The 14,671-nt window shown below is 45.8% G+C and overlaps 1 protein-coding gene across 4 annotated transcripts in view; it reads right to left on the bottom strand.

Moving 5' to 3' along the window:
* Nucleotides 1-10,874, bottom strand: part of clstn1 (calsyntenin 1) — a 43,434-nt gene extending 32,560 nt beyond the window's left edge. For all 4 annotated transcript variants that reach the window (XM_049002982.1, XM_049002984.1, XM_049002983.1 and 1 more), the window contains exon 1: nucleotides 10,616-10,874. In XM_049002982.1, coding sequence (XP_048858939.1) covers nucleotides 10,616-10,697 — 82 coding nt within the window. In that variant the 5' untranslated portion in view covers nucleotides 10,698-10,874. The remainder of the gene's footprint in view (nucleotides 1-10,615) is intronic.
* Between the last annotated feature and the right edge of the window lie 3,797 nt (nucleotides 10,875-14,671).

The following is a 14,671-nucleotide window of genomic DNA, read 5'->3' as shown; positions in this document are numbered from 1 at the left end:
AAGACAAACATGCTCAGCTACTTCTTAACACTGCCCAGATTTGATATTTTATTTGTATTATAATGATATGAAGTATTTCCTACTTTCTACCTCCGGAAGTGTCATCGTACACCCAGTTTGGCCTCAGACCTGCTTTCTTCATGTTATTTCTCTCCATCTCCACCACCAGGTCACAGAAGTCCATTCAGAAACACTAGCTTAAGGAAATCAACACTCTGTTTGGAGAGTGATACACGCATCAGCCAATGGCAGCTGGCCACGCCCTCAGCCCACTGCCTCATTGGTAGCCAAAACAAAAACATCAGTAACCAAAGCTCTAACGTAGGGTGACTTGAAGTAGGAAGAAGTAAAAACCATCAGCCAAATCACAGTCGTACTGTTACTACATGCTCAAAATGCAGAAACGGGAAGACAGCAGATACAGACAGCAGATACAGACAGCAGACACAGACTGCAGACAGCAGACACAGACAACAGACACAGACTGCACACAGCAGACACAGACAACAGACACAGACTGCAGACAGCAGACACAGACAGCAGACACAGACAGCGAGCGGAATAGCTGTGCAGTTCCTTTGCTGGAAAAGCAGAGGAGGCACCGAGGTGTGTTAATCCGCCTTGCTGAGAAACATATTAACTGAAACGTACAAGACATTTGCTTGGTGAAGAACGTTGTGTTCCTGCCATTTTCTCCTCCTTCCACACAATTCAGACAAACAAAAAATGAAAAAAAAAAATCATTTACTAATCATCCTAAAAGACACAGTGTTGAGAAGCCGTCTGCCGTGGTATAAAATGCAATGCAGTCTTTTACTGGACAGCCACCTTTATGCAGAGAAAACGCGGGATTATCAGTCAGGGTACCGATTTAATCTGAGTGAGCCATATGGGTTAGCAGAGAGGGGGCATATTTACATCCGTTTTGGTTTAAAGAGGACAGAGCCTTCCGAAGTGACTCACCAGTCCGTGCATCACACTGAGAAAAGCACGACAGCACAGTACAGGGCAGACTGTGATTCGTCGAGGGTGTCTGGCTGTTTTACACAGCTCAGGTTTCAGGTGCAGACTCAGTCACGCCATTAATGTAAGGTACGGTGTTCATCAGTTCACAGACACCCCCTCCACGTGAAAGGCAGCTGAAAGCCAATTAAATAAACACAGTGAAACGATGGATCAGCATGCTAAGTGTCTAACAAATGTGAAGCACAGACCAATATGACCACTTATCAATAACTTTGATGCAATGCAGCTTATAGAACTCAATATTATTATTACTATTACTAGTAACACTATATCTACAACTGATACTGTTACTAATATAACTGCTGCTACCACTAACATGGCATTACTGGTATTCATACTAACATTACTGCTAGTACTGTTACTGCATTAATACTACTGCCAATATTATTACTATTGCCGCTTCCTTTCCTGAAATGCCTGAACGTTCAGATTCGCACACTATGGACGCCAGAATCAGTTCCTTGGCTGTATATTGCTCTCAGAAGCTCTTTATCTGCTGGAATTTTACATAAAGAAGTATGATGACGCAAAAAAGGCAACGATAACCTTTATTACAAGCAACGATAACCTTTATTACAAGTCCAGACTTCAATCTTCAACTTGACAGTTTAGCCATCAAAATTACACGGACCCCAGTAGTTTTAACTAACCTCCTTTTAAGCAGGTTAAGAGGTTAGAAAATGGATGGATGGGTTATTATGTCAATTTGTCAAACAGCGTAAACTTCCACAATGTTTAAACCTCAAACAAGAGCAAATTTAAAGTAAACTGTCTGCTCTACTTAACAAAAGCACCTTACAAATAAACAGGCAACGGGCCGAGTCCTCATTTTCAAGGACCAACTGCTACGTCGATTGCCACACGCATATGTGATAATTAGAGCTGAATCAGCACTGGCACACAAAAGATCAAATTAAACAAGGTACACACTTACTATGAAAGCCATTCCTTACGCTGCAGGGCAACAGAACCAACAGAGAGACATGTAGGCAGTCAAGCAGGCCGACAGGCAGACAGACAGACAAGCAGGCTGACAGACAGACAGACAGGCAGGCAGAGAAACACAGCAGGCCGAGAGACAGGCAGACAGGCAAGCAGACAGACAGACAAGCAGGCTGACAGATAGGCAGGCAGAGAGACAGACAGGCAGGCAGACAGACAGACAGGCAACTTCAGGGTGAAAACACAAAACACCATTTTTCTCATTGCCCGCAACTCACATGCCTATGTCTGTGTGTCTGTGTGTGTGTCTGTGTGTGTGTGTCTGTGTCTATGCACATTTGCTGACCTTATTCCCCATATATTTTGGATTGTTTTTTAAGGATTATGTTAATTATCTGCTTTTATGTTTGTTTTATCATTTGTTGTGTACAGTGCCCTTGAGTGTCTTGAAAGGCGCTTTTAAATAAAATGTATTATTATTATTATTATTATATAAGGTTATACAAGGGGTGTTATTTGCACAATGCGACATCTTGCACAAACTGCACTTGCTCTGCCCGGTGACTCTGCTACCAAGTGGAACAGAGACACAGCCTACAAGGGTCTCAACGAGGATTCACTTCATAAGGGCCGCTGTGGGCGGCCTCTGTGGGACCCCGGCAGGACGGGCAGGCCCAGGGTTCAAATCTCTCCAGACACCGCACTGGGTTAAGGAGCTCCACCAGATAGAGTTAAAGCACATGACCAAGACGGGTTTACGGCAGGTGCTACTGCCCGAGGGAAATCCGTCACTATCTATGACAAAGTCACGCATATAAAGCCACACATGCTGGAATCCGCGTCTCGCAATATCCCAACAGAAACACAGTCAAGGTGCTGCAGCTGCACCAGACGTCTTTCCAAAATAAAAAGCATGACGCTCAGGTTAAAGCCTGGCACTGGAGCCTTGGACCTGTGCCCTTTATTCATTAGTACGACTATGATTATCATCATTCCTCTGTTTTTATAAACTTGTTAGCACATTGTTAAGTCCGGCCTGCAAGCGGCAGCTGCCCGGTCGGACCCCCAACACGGCCGTCTTACACCCTGCCTGCTTCAGCCCATCCACACAGCTGGATATAGCCCCACTAATTTCTGGTGCCATATCCAATTTGCTATACTGCCCCGCTGCTGCCTACAATACTTGTTTGTTTGTTAACTAATAGAAAACAAGGACAACAGGGCCAATCTGTTTTCCCAGTGGGAGAGGTGGGGGGAGGTGCAGTCAGAGGAACAAAGGCGCAGTGAAAGTGAACCCGGACTTACAGGCAGGAGCCCAAGGGGCCAAACAGGGCAAGTCACATGACAGTGTGATTCCAGTGAAGGACCCGAGGCCCTCCCCCTCCCCGTTCCCATGGATCCAGCGGCAACGGAGGCGGCCAGGTAAAGAGCAGCTGCAGGCCGCCCGTCTCCTAGCAACGGGGAAGGGCCACGATGCACACCTGGGAACTGAAGCCGCAAGTCGGCTGCCACATAAACCACTGGAGCACAGACTCGCTTCTCGGCAGAGGATTCAGCCCGCCCAGGATAGGGTTAGTCAGGTTGCATTTCCGTGCCCCCTCCAAGACAGAACGCACATGACAGCATTTCCCCATGAATTCTAGCAGCCTTTTAATGACGGATCTCCTTGAGCAGGTGATAATCCGGCACAGTTACACCCAAGGGTTTCTTGAGGGAGATTACTACTCCAACCCCAGAGAAGTCCCAGAGATTAAAACCCAAATGCATGTCGTTAAACTTGCAGAACCAGCCTTGAACCCGACACCCCCCTCGCCCCCCCACAAATCATTGCAACAACCCGCTCCCTAAGTGAAAACAGACTCGCCATTCAGTGTGGAATGACCCATTTGTGACGGATCGGTGGCTCTAAACAAGCAGCCCGATGGGCTGAGTCGCTGAATGGGAGAATCACACAACAGCTCTTCAAGGGGACAGGCGGCCTCTCCACCTCACCCCCCTTTCCTGTCACCCGAAAAAAAAACCTACACGCTACTCCCCCAGCCGCTCAAAGGCCCCCTTACGCATTCCGGAGGGGCGGGCAGCGTTCCCGCGGCACTCAGAGAGTCCTCCGCTAGCCGTGACAGCGCCCGCATTGTGACACGCCCGTCCCAGCCCTCGGTCGCCAAGTGCTCAGCACAGAATGACCTCTTTGTTCGCCGCGGGGCTGGATGTCCGAGGAACGAATGGGGAGGCAAAGCAGGGGTTAACAGCCTGGGAAACAGAAAGGCTTCAGAGCCGACAGCAGATCTGAATAAGCTGGGCCCCGGCGGGAATGCGGGGTGCAGATAACATTCCCTGCTGGGGGGGCACGTCGCCCGACAGAGGAAACGTCACTTGAAAATATTTTGAGATGCAATCAGGACCTTTGAAACAAACTGACAGTTTTCTAAAAAGTCTTTCCGTAGACAAGCAGGTGGCAATAATAAAAAAGTAGGATTTTAAATCCAAAACAATGTTTCTGCCGAAATTCTGATCCTCTGTCTAAACCCTCTCTATGTGATTGTTACTTAGCAGAAATCCATGCATCTTCCCACTGTTTGTCCTAGTCAGGGTCACAGGAGGGCTGGAGCCAAATGCCGGGCAGCGCAGGGCTCCCTGGATGGGATCCCACTGCAGGGCACAGACACGCAGCAGGCAATGCTGACGCCCGTTAGTCTAACTGCATGTCTTTGAACAGTGTGTGGAAACCTGAGTACCTAGAGGAGCCTATGGGAATCTAAACCTGGAGCAAAAATCTGGAGCAAAATCCCGGAGCAAAAACCCAGAGCAAAAACCTGGAGCAAAATCCCGGAGCAAAAACCCGGAGCAAAAACCTGGAGCAAAATCCCGGAGCAAAAACCCAGAGCAAAAACCCAGAGCAAAATCCCGGAACAAAAACCCGGAGCAAAAACCAGGAGCAAAATCCTGGAGCAAAAACCCGGAGCAAAATCCAGGAGCAAAATCCCGGAGCAAAAACCAGGAGCAAAATCCCAGAGCAAAAACCAGGAGCAAAATCCCGGAGCAAAAACTAAGAGCAAAAACCAGGAGGCAACAGCACTCCCCACTCAGCCAGCGTGCCACCTTATAATAAGAAATGTTCCATCAAACATAGAAATGTACCCTTTAAAATATGATTCCTGAGTTGTTTTCTTTTTATTCATGTCAAGTTAAAGTTGCTTCCCCAGGGACCCATTTCTGACTCATCCTGGACGTTTCCATGAGAAGGCAGCTGTCCCGGTCCCCGCATCCCGGAGCGTGAGCTGATGAGGAGACGCGTGGGTGCTCCAGGAGACAGCCGCCTTCATGCCTGTCCAGGTGAGCGGGACACAGCCCTCACAGAAGACAGCGAGAAAGACAAAAGTGGCTTTTTAAAGTGTTGCCTGAGATTCAGTGTCTGTTTTGGGAAACGTCACAACAGGCAAGTGAGATGCAACAGATTCAGGGCATGACGCCGCCCATCGGGAAAGACCCATGACGGCGGGTATGGGGGAGGGCAGCAGCAGCTGCTGAAGGACGGGCCACCCCCCCCACACCGAGTACGGTGTGAAGGGTCACGTCACAGGGGGGAGGGAGAGAAAGGTCAACTGTGTAGAAGTTCACAACAACATTCCCCTCAGGAGACTCTCAAGTGAATATTATGACAGCGATGTCCAGCTCCAGCAGAGGGCTGACAGAAGAGCGTCCCTCTCCTGCATAACTTATCTCTCTGTACTCAGCAACTCAGAGACACAGATGAAAGCAGGAATCATAAGCCGGTTTCCAGACGAACCAAGAGGCAACTATTAAAAAATGTTTGACAGCTAACAGATAACGTGTTTCACTCAGAATGGAAATTGCTTCACTTTCTCTCTCTCTCTCTCTCTCTCTCTCTCTCTCTCTCTCTCTCTCTCACACACACACACACACACACACACACACACATTTGTATTCATATCCTTGTGAGGATGGTCCATTCATTTCTATGGGCAAAACCCTAATCCCAGCAATGACAACCGCAACCCCCACTCACCCCTAACCTTAACCATAAGTAACCAAACTAAATACAAGACTTTTGGCATTTTTTTTTTTTTAGATTGCGGTCAGACTTTTATAAAACTGAGTTTCTTGTATTGGGGACTGAAAAAATGGTCCCCACAATGACAAAAGAACAGGTTTTGTCACATTGTGGGGACATTTGGTTCCCACAATGTAATACATATATGACCACACACACACACACACACACACACACACACACACACACACACACACACACACACACACACACACACACACACACACAGTGTTACTGGAGTAGCCCTGACGCACAGGAGAAATGGCCTCCTTTGAAGGAGACCAAGGAGATCACAGCCATACGCTAAGCAGCTAATGCAGGTTTGACCCTGAATGCTAAACCCACCCCAAAGCGGGACGACAACTCTGACCGGGAGACGGCAGGTAACAAGCAGTGCGCAGTGGGGGGGCTACATTCTGCATCACAGCTGCAGTGCACATTTTCACTGCATTTCTTTTGTACGTTTTTTTGTGATAATTACCCTAAATACTGGATAATTGTATTTGACAAATCGAACTCATGTATTTTCATGTATGTAATTTATTGAAGAATTATTATGTCATTTTTGTCCCACACATCATGCATTTTCCTCCCTATTTCTAATTGAAAAACATTCCTTTTCTGACAAAAACATTCTTGAAAGGCGTCCTTAAATGAATATCGCAGTTTCAGCATTCTTCAATTAACTGCTCCTTAGTGCAGATCTCATTATATTTCTTTGCTGTGATTGACATTCCTACCTAATAAATGAAGGACAAACATGCAGATAACGCAGTAAACAGCATTTAATCGGTATGATTAAGTGTCCAAACCACAGTGACTGAAATGAACGTTATCAGACAGACAGAACGACTCTCAAAGCAACAATCTTCCCAAAACTTTGGTAAATGGGAACTAGCCTGCGTGCCAAACGGCAGTCAGATTAAACTCCGCAAATCCCTATAAAATGCCTACAGGCCTGCAGATGGAAGAGTGATTAACAGTCTAGACTCGCCCCAAAAGACCTGGGCCTTTATCTGTGGGACATTCGAACACTTGTGAAACAGGCTTAATGAGCAGAGTCCTTCACAGGTACAAACGTAAGAAGCTCCACGGAAGACGGAGGTCGAGGCCAGCGTAAGTAAAGAAGGCCGCTTTTCTGGAATGTTCCATGTGACTCAAAATACAGCCAAAGCAAACAAATCAAAAGCCAGCAGCACCAATCTTATTTATACACATGTGTGTATGCGTGTGTATGGCACGAAGACATGGGGCGCATCGGGAGGCCAGAAAGGAGCTGAGCCCTGACCCCTGACCTCCCACATCCACACCCTTCCCCCCCAATTCTCAAAAAAAAAAAAAAGAAAAGCAGGAGAATGGGCAGTGGCCACGCCCCCTGCCACAGTGCAGTGCATATTGCCTGAGATAACAATCCCGCAGTTGTTGCGGATTTAGACGCCCAGTTTGCGCTTTGGTTACTGCAGCGCTACAATAAGCCCCTGAAGTCTGCTCTCATCATTCTCATTACGTATTAATTCACGTAGAAAGACTCTTTATCGAAAGAAACTCTTAGGCCAAGTTTTAAAGCCTTTCCAAATTGCTCTACCTTGGTATCTCTGAAAAGCACTAAACCTAGAAAAACCAAATAAAAAGCCTGGTTTTAAAAAAAAGTGAAACACATTTCAATATCTGCTCATTATCCAGCAGGATACAATGCTGCCCCTCCTATTAAACACAGAGAGCCAGATAAAGGCGGATAGCCGATTCTCGAATTCTGCGTGCGGCTTGTAAAACAGACAGAAGGTAACACGCATGCTAGAGTTTTCAGATCTTCTTGGTTTGAAAGATCACCGGTTATCTGTCACCTGGCAGGCAAGACGGACAAAAGAGCAGTGATGGTAGCTAGAGGGACAGAGGCGGAGAAGCTAAGGAGGAAAGCTGTGAAATGACCCTTTTCATCTCACGTGTGTTTAAACAATCCAAGTGTCGTGGGTGGGGGGGGGGGGGGTGTTTGCCACTTAAAAGTGAAAGCCATCCAAGACCAGCTGTGCACAATCATTCGCTTAAGAGTAAAAGCAGATGAAACAGGTGCGGCAGCCAAAGACGTCCACGGTGCCGGTGGGACGCCACTGCGGCGTTCGGCCGAGACAAACGTCCCTGCTGAGGAGGACAGGGGCTGAGGAATCGGCAAAGCGCTTCGCAGGACGGACCAAAAGGGCAGGGAGCACAGACAGGTGAATACTGGCAAAGAAAGAATACAACAAAACCACGATTGTACACATGAATGACGTCAATGACAGAATGAATACAGTGATTCCTTCTGCACAAAGACTCGGCTAGAGTACAGACATACGATACCGGAACTCCCACAGGCCCTGAATGTGTGTGTGTGTGTGTGTGTGTGTGTGTGTTTGTGTGTTTTGCCTTCTTACTACTATCGAATGTCATCCATCTTCCCAAAAATAATACATTGACACTGCAGCTGGGTGTTCGTCCCTTTAGCCCCCCCCCCCGATTCCTGGCAGGGTGGTGTTCTAACACGCCTCTCCGGCCCGATGTCAGGCTGTACGCAGTGGCATCCGTCTCCCAGTGAGAGAGCAGGTGGACAAAGAAGGGAACTTTATTTAGTTAAAGAAGAAAAGGAGAACAAAGGGTGGGGTGTCTGAGTGATGTAGGTGGCATGAGAGATTGATGTAGGTGGGAAACAATCAGGGAACATGCGCTGCAGCCCCCACCCCAGGCAAAGGCTGTCTGTCTGATGCATGCTGCCGATTCAGGAACAGCAGGACATAAAAGTCACCAAATGGTACAATAACCAAGCCACAGGCCCAAATCTGTCTCCAAAATGAATATTCCTCAGAAATTTCTGAAATTGTGCCTTATGCCAAAACCTTTACAACAATCTTTCCTGAAATATTTTTTTTAATCTGTAATTTACGCAGTGTGAGATTTACAGATCTATACATGGTATCCTAATTAATCCCACAGAGTTCTGATGCCTGTCTATGTCTGAAAAGTACTTAAAACTTTACTGATTTGTTCCCATTATTTACATAACCTATGTACAATACCATATTATTCTCTGTGTTAATTCATTCCTAGTTCTTAGAAAGTTTCCTTCAAAAAGCTGAAATCCTCTCAAGGTCACAAACATGGTCATTCCGTGCTGGGACTACGCTTTATGCTTTACATATTTTCAATATTTTGAAATGAAATTTATAAAGTGTCAGTTTTCTTTACTGCAATCGGGACTCAGTCCCCAAAGCTGCAGGACCGCAGCTTTCCGCACTTATCTGAAAAACTGCGACGCCTGAATATTCCAGAAACTGGCTCCATGTCAGGTTATTTCTCGTCCAGGTGCGACACCTGCCCAAACATGGATGCCTGCGTGGATTTTGGTCGCATGGTATCTGCTTAGGGCAGCACTGCGATTTGCGTTGCACAAAGCGAATCTCTGTCGCTTTTACGGAAAATCGGGCACCTGCGACACACCGGATCACGGATTAACTGTGCGGCGCAAACATGGGTGTGTCGGCAGGACGCATCGCCCTCGCCTCCACCCGCGTGCACGGAAGCCCACGCACGGTCACGCGGAGCGCAGAGACCGAGCACCATCGGACCGCCGTAACACAGACCTCCGTAACACAGACCACAGTAACACAGACCTCCTAAAGCACTGCAAACGAGTTGCGCACATGAAATTTTCAAGTCATCTTCCTCCTCAGTAGCCCGAAGCGCCGATCTGCAGATTGCTGCAGTGTCAAACTTCACAGCCACAGTCATCTGATGCTGTATTTAAGATTTCATTAATTGAACGCTTACAGGTATTATGTTTAGGTATTTATAAGCCATTGTGCATTTTAACACCCCCGAGATACTTCATAATAACAATAGTAATGATTAACGACCCCTGAAATATCAGAGGAGGCTAAATCACATACATTTTTAAATGCCACGACCAGACGACGCTGGCGACCGAACCTGCAATGCGCTGCGGATAAATGTGGACCACAGTCTCCTCGGAATCACAACCCTCAGCGATGCCCTGATCTGCACCAGTTTATGACATTAAACGACACAGCGCTTTGGATCGGGTCGGTTTAAGGTACCGCCGAGTGCACTTGACTGAACAAGCCGCGGATTTCCATAAAACGCATCTAATGCCGTGTCATTCCCAGCTACAAAGTACCGAAAATACCAATGACTACAATGTTGGGAACCGTAAATACATTGTATTATGTTGCTATATAATTAATATACTAGCGCTGACTATATATTATATGAAAAACATAATATTGAACATATTGAATTCATCAGGAGTTAATACGATTATTATACTATATCACGATTATTATTATTATTATTATTATTTTCAATATCATTTGCCCTCTACTAAATCTTCATATTTTGCTGGATGAGAGCTGAGCCTTCCTGATTAATTCAGCCTCACTCAACACTCCTTATAACAGGACTGACCGTGAAAATAATCCACACCGGCTGATACACTCAGCATTTCCCGTCTCTCCACTGGGCCGCAAATCATTCCGACGGTACAGAAAATAACAGAATGAATGTCAACCCAAAGATCCCACTCACCTTTCGCAGCATCCACCGCACAAATCAGTGCAAGGACTAATCCCACTACAGATGCGGGGGGTTTGGACCTTCGGAAATGCATGCCGTTATTTCAGCCCAAAGAGAACAGCGGGCACCCTTAATGATATTTTAAAAGTATTACTCAATATGAAATTTAAAATAAAAAACCATATGATGTACTCGCAACCACGGAGATGGTTCTAAGATGGCTGCCGCCAGCGCCACCGCTTGACTATCCCCTTCATCAGCCCCCTCTCTCTCTCTCTCTCTCTCTCCCTCTCTCTCCCCTCTCCGAGCGAGGTGACGTCAGCGGTGTTATTATGGGAGTGCTGCCCTCGCCGGGACACGTTGATCGGCGGCTCGGGGTCTGCGGCCGGAGAGAAGCGGCGCTGCCCTCGCTTCCACAGCCGGCTTTGTCTTCTTGTCTTGATCCGATGTACAGCTCCACAAATGGTATTGCAGTATCCGCATCCCTGCCTCTTTCTGATGTTTTGCCATTGGAAATATCCGCATGCACGTTTTTGTTTGTTTGTAAACAACAACAGGCCAATAATAACAATAATTGTTACATTATCCATCCATCCATCCATTTTCCAAACTGCTTATCCTGCTGGGACACAGGGAGTCCGGAGCCTATCCTGGAAGCTGTTACATTATTATTATTATTATTATTATTATAAATAATAATAATAATAATAAAGAAAAACAAAAGCTGTCCAAAAGCTCCAAGTGAATGACTGTGTAGTATGACAGTTACCCGCTGTTAGTCCTCTATTTCTCTGATGGTGGCTACAAATTAAGAATTAAATAACAATACTACACAACTTATACTACAACTACAAAGAAAGTTGTCCACAAAAGCTAAAGTTAAACTAAACATGACCCAACCCATTACGCCTAAAACCAAAATCAACAGAAATAAAGCCTAACAAAAAACTGAAGATTAAAAAAAATCAGTGATGTGACAATTGACTGCAGCTGGGCCCGACGTGTGAAGCATGTGGTACCACAGCCGGAGATCGATGTGTGGCCCCCTGCCTTTATTCTCACTGCCGGGTAATAATCAGGCAAACGAGTCCATGTGCTCAGCTCTCTATTCTTTGTGGTGCCTGCACTGCATATGTGCAGCCAGTGGACCCGAGCTGCATCAATGAATGAAGCGTGAGAATCGCATGTGAGTCTTTATGGCTAGAAGGGACCAGCTAAACAGGCAGATAATTTAATAAGGGCTCACCGTGACCAAATTCCAAAGTGCACTCCTCCGGTTTCTGGAATGAGGCGTGGAGGTGATGTAAGCAGGGGCTGCTCTGACCCCAAGTAGGAAGGCAGACTAAGATAGCTTTGATGTGCCCTGCAAGATACTTATTTTGGGGTGTACAACTTAGAATAGGTCTGTGGGTACAGTTTGTCCTTCATGTGCCGAAACATCAGCCAGGCAAAATGTATCACACAGAGAAGCTCACAGCCTCAGCTTACATAGGCTGCAAGGGACAATTGCTAGATGACGCATATGATTTTCCAGGAAGTGTGATACTTTGAAAATATTCCATTTAGTGCAAGACTTTTGGGTTTCCTTTCGGTTTTATTTACGTAAATATACCGTCACACGAAAAACTGTTTGGATAGTCACTTTCTCCCAAAGTAAAATGGCAACGCTAAAATGACAAAATTTGATCTTAGCTCTAGGACGTGAATATTGGATACGTTAGACACAAGTTGCTACATATATTTTTGAATTATACAAAGCAATTATGTGACTTTTTTTGAAAGTGGAAGAATGTAAATTTAAGTCAGAAAACCATTTTTTAAAAACTGCAAAAACTTTCAGTGTTTCATGTCTGATACCCTACATTACATCATCGACAAAAACTGGAATATTCTGGAATATCTTATGCAAGCCGGAAGATATTAGTCAGAAAGAAAGACAGCAGGTGGCCTCTTGGTGCATCTTTCAGTAACAGCTCATACATTACAGGTACTGCAGCACCGGGTAAGGCCCTCATTCACGCAGGTGGCCACTTGGTGCACCTTTCAGTAACAGCTCATACATTACAGGTACTGCAGCACCGGGTAAGGCCCTCATTCACGCAGGTGACCACTTGGTGCACCTTTCAGTAACAGCTCATACATTACAGGTACTGCAGCACCGGGTAAGGCCCTCATTCACGCAGGTGACCACTTGGTGCACCTTTCAGTAACAGCTCATACATTACAGGTACTGCAGCACCGGGTAAGGCCCTCATTCACGCAGGTGGCCTCTTGGTGCACCTTTCAGTAACAGCTCATACATTACAGGTACTGCAGCACCGGGTAAGGCCCTCATTCACGCAGGTGACCACTTGGTGCATCTTTCAGTAACAGCTCATACATTACAGGTACTGCAGCACCGGGTAAGGCCCTCATTCACGCAGGTGGCCACTTGGTGCACCTTTCAGTAACAGCTCATACATTACAGGTACTGCAGCACCGGATAAGGCCCTCATTCACGCAGGTGGCCACTTGGTGCACCTTTCAGTAACAGCTCATACATCACAGGTACTGAAGCACAGAGTAAGACCCTCATTCATTCATTTGGTTTGGGCTACATCAGAGAACATGCTGGAAATATAAGAACTTGATTAATCTGTTTTATTGAACATTCAGTTCAGACTGAAGTTTTATTTAATTAGTGTTCAACAAATATAAACCTTAATGCTAATTAAGACATAACCATGGCAGGAGCACATATTTTCTTCACTGCTGAGGGGAGGTCTGGGCATACCTGCCTACACTGCTGCCCCCGCGACCCCTACGAGCAGAGGAGGATGGATGGATGGATGGATGGATGGATTGTATTTTCAAGTCAAAGATTACATGTCATTTGAATAATTGCATTTTTCATAACCATGTATTATTACTGCACACCTTCACTAATAAAAACTGACTGAATTCACATTCAGCACAACTCTATACTGTATAAGTAGTTATAGAAGATGGATGGATGGACGGATTCACACGACTGAAAATGCACTGTGACTGTGCCGTGTCCAAAATGTCTCCGGCCAGAATAAAGCCGTTAATAAAGCATCTATACTAAAAAAATATTGGAAATGCATGAAAAAAAGCAAATCTCTTGCAACGCATGGCTTAGTGAGTTTAATGTTTGTCGTCATCCATTTTTTGAAGCAAAGTGTTCAAGCAAGAAGGAATAGCAAAACTACAGCTGTAGGGAGAGTTTGCCAGAGCTCTAGAAGTGGCACAGCTGTGGTACAGACATCCAGAACGTTCCCCTACATGCATGTTTGAATGGGAGGGTTCATATTAATGTCCACCATACAAGTGCTTAAGGCTGCAGTGGTAACTGGAAGCAAAGGATCAAAATGAAAAAACTTTTTGCCATTTCATACGGCTCTGGATTACAGTGTTTAAGTGAGAGTGAAAACAGCTAAACTTCGTTTCTGCTTTTTAACCTCAGCTGTGATACTGCAGAAGCCGGAGTCCCAGACGTGGCACTTCAAAGAAATTCCTCCACAGACTCTTTTAGTGCCTGGGAGGGTGACACAAGCCCCAGGAGGAGTCTGGGAAATAATCAGATTATGTGGATCCTGGCAAAGCGGGCGGCCCTGTGTGGGGGGGCCGGGGGCTTTGCATGCAGTTATTTGTCCACGTTTGTGCGCATAAAGTGTGTGAATTATACAAGGTTTTTTTTTTTTAACAAGCAACAGACGGTAAAATGCTGTCAGGCCGTCGATTTGCTGTCCTTTACTTTAAGGTACCTTTAATCCACAGCCGCTTCCTGCCTCGCGCAGACAAACACAGACACAAACACCTCAGCATCCATGGTTTAAGTAACATCAGTTATACTGTGTCCATGACTCACCACACTACAAAAAAAAAAGAAATTATAAAATGTGCATCAATATGATTTTTCATTGTTACTTCAGCCTTTGGGGGGTATACAAAGTACAACTTTCATTGCCCCCTCATACCTTGGTACATTATATTATTTCTTGAGAATTGCGCTAAAACGTCAGAATCCCTTTCGTTTGAGAGAGTACAGAAGTGTGCAGTACTGTA

The sequence above is a fragment of the Brienomyrus brachyistius genome, unplaced genomic scaffold, assembly GCF_023856365.1.
Source record: "Brienomyrus brachyistius isolate T26 unplaced genomic scaffold, BBRACH_0.4 scaffold74, whole genome shotgun sequence".
Taxonomy (NCBI): Eukaryota; Metazoa; Chordata; class Actinopteri; order Osteoglossiformes; family Mormyridae; genus Brienomyrus; species Brienomyrus brachyistius.
The sequence above is the reverse complement of the archived record's forward strand: the minus strand, read 5'-3'. Positions and strand labels throughout refer to the sequence as shown.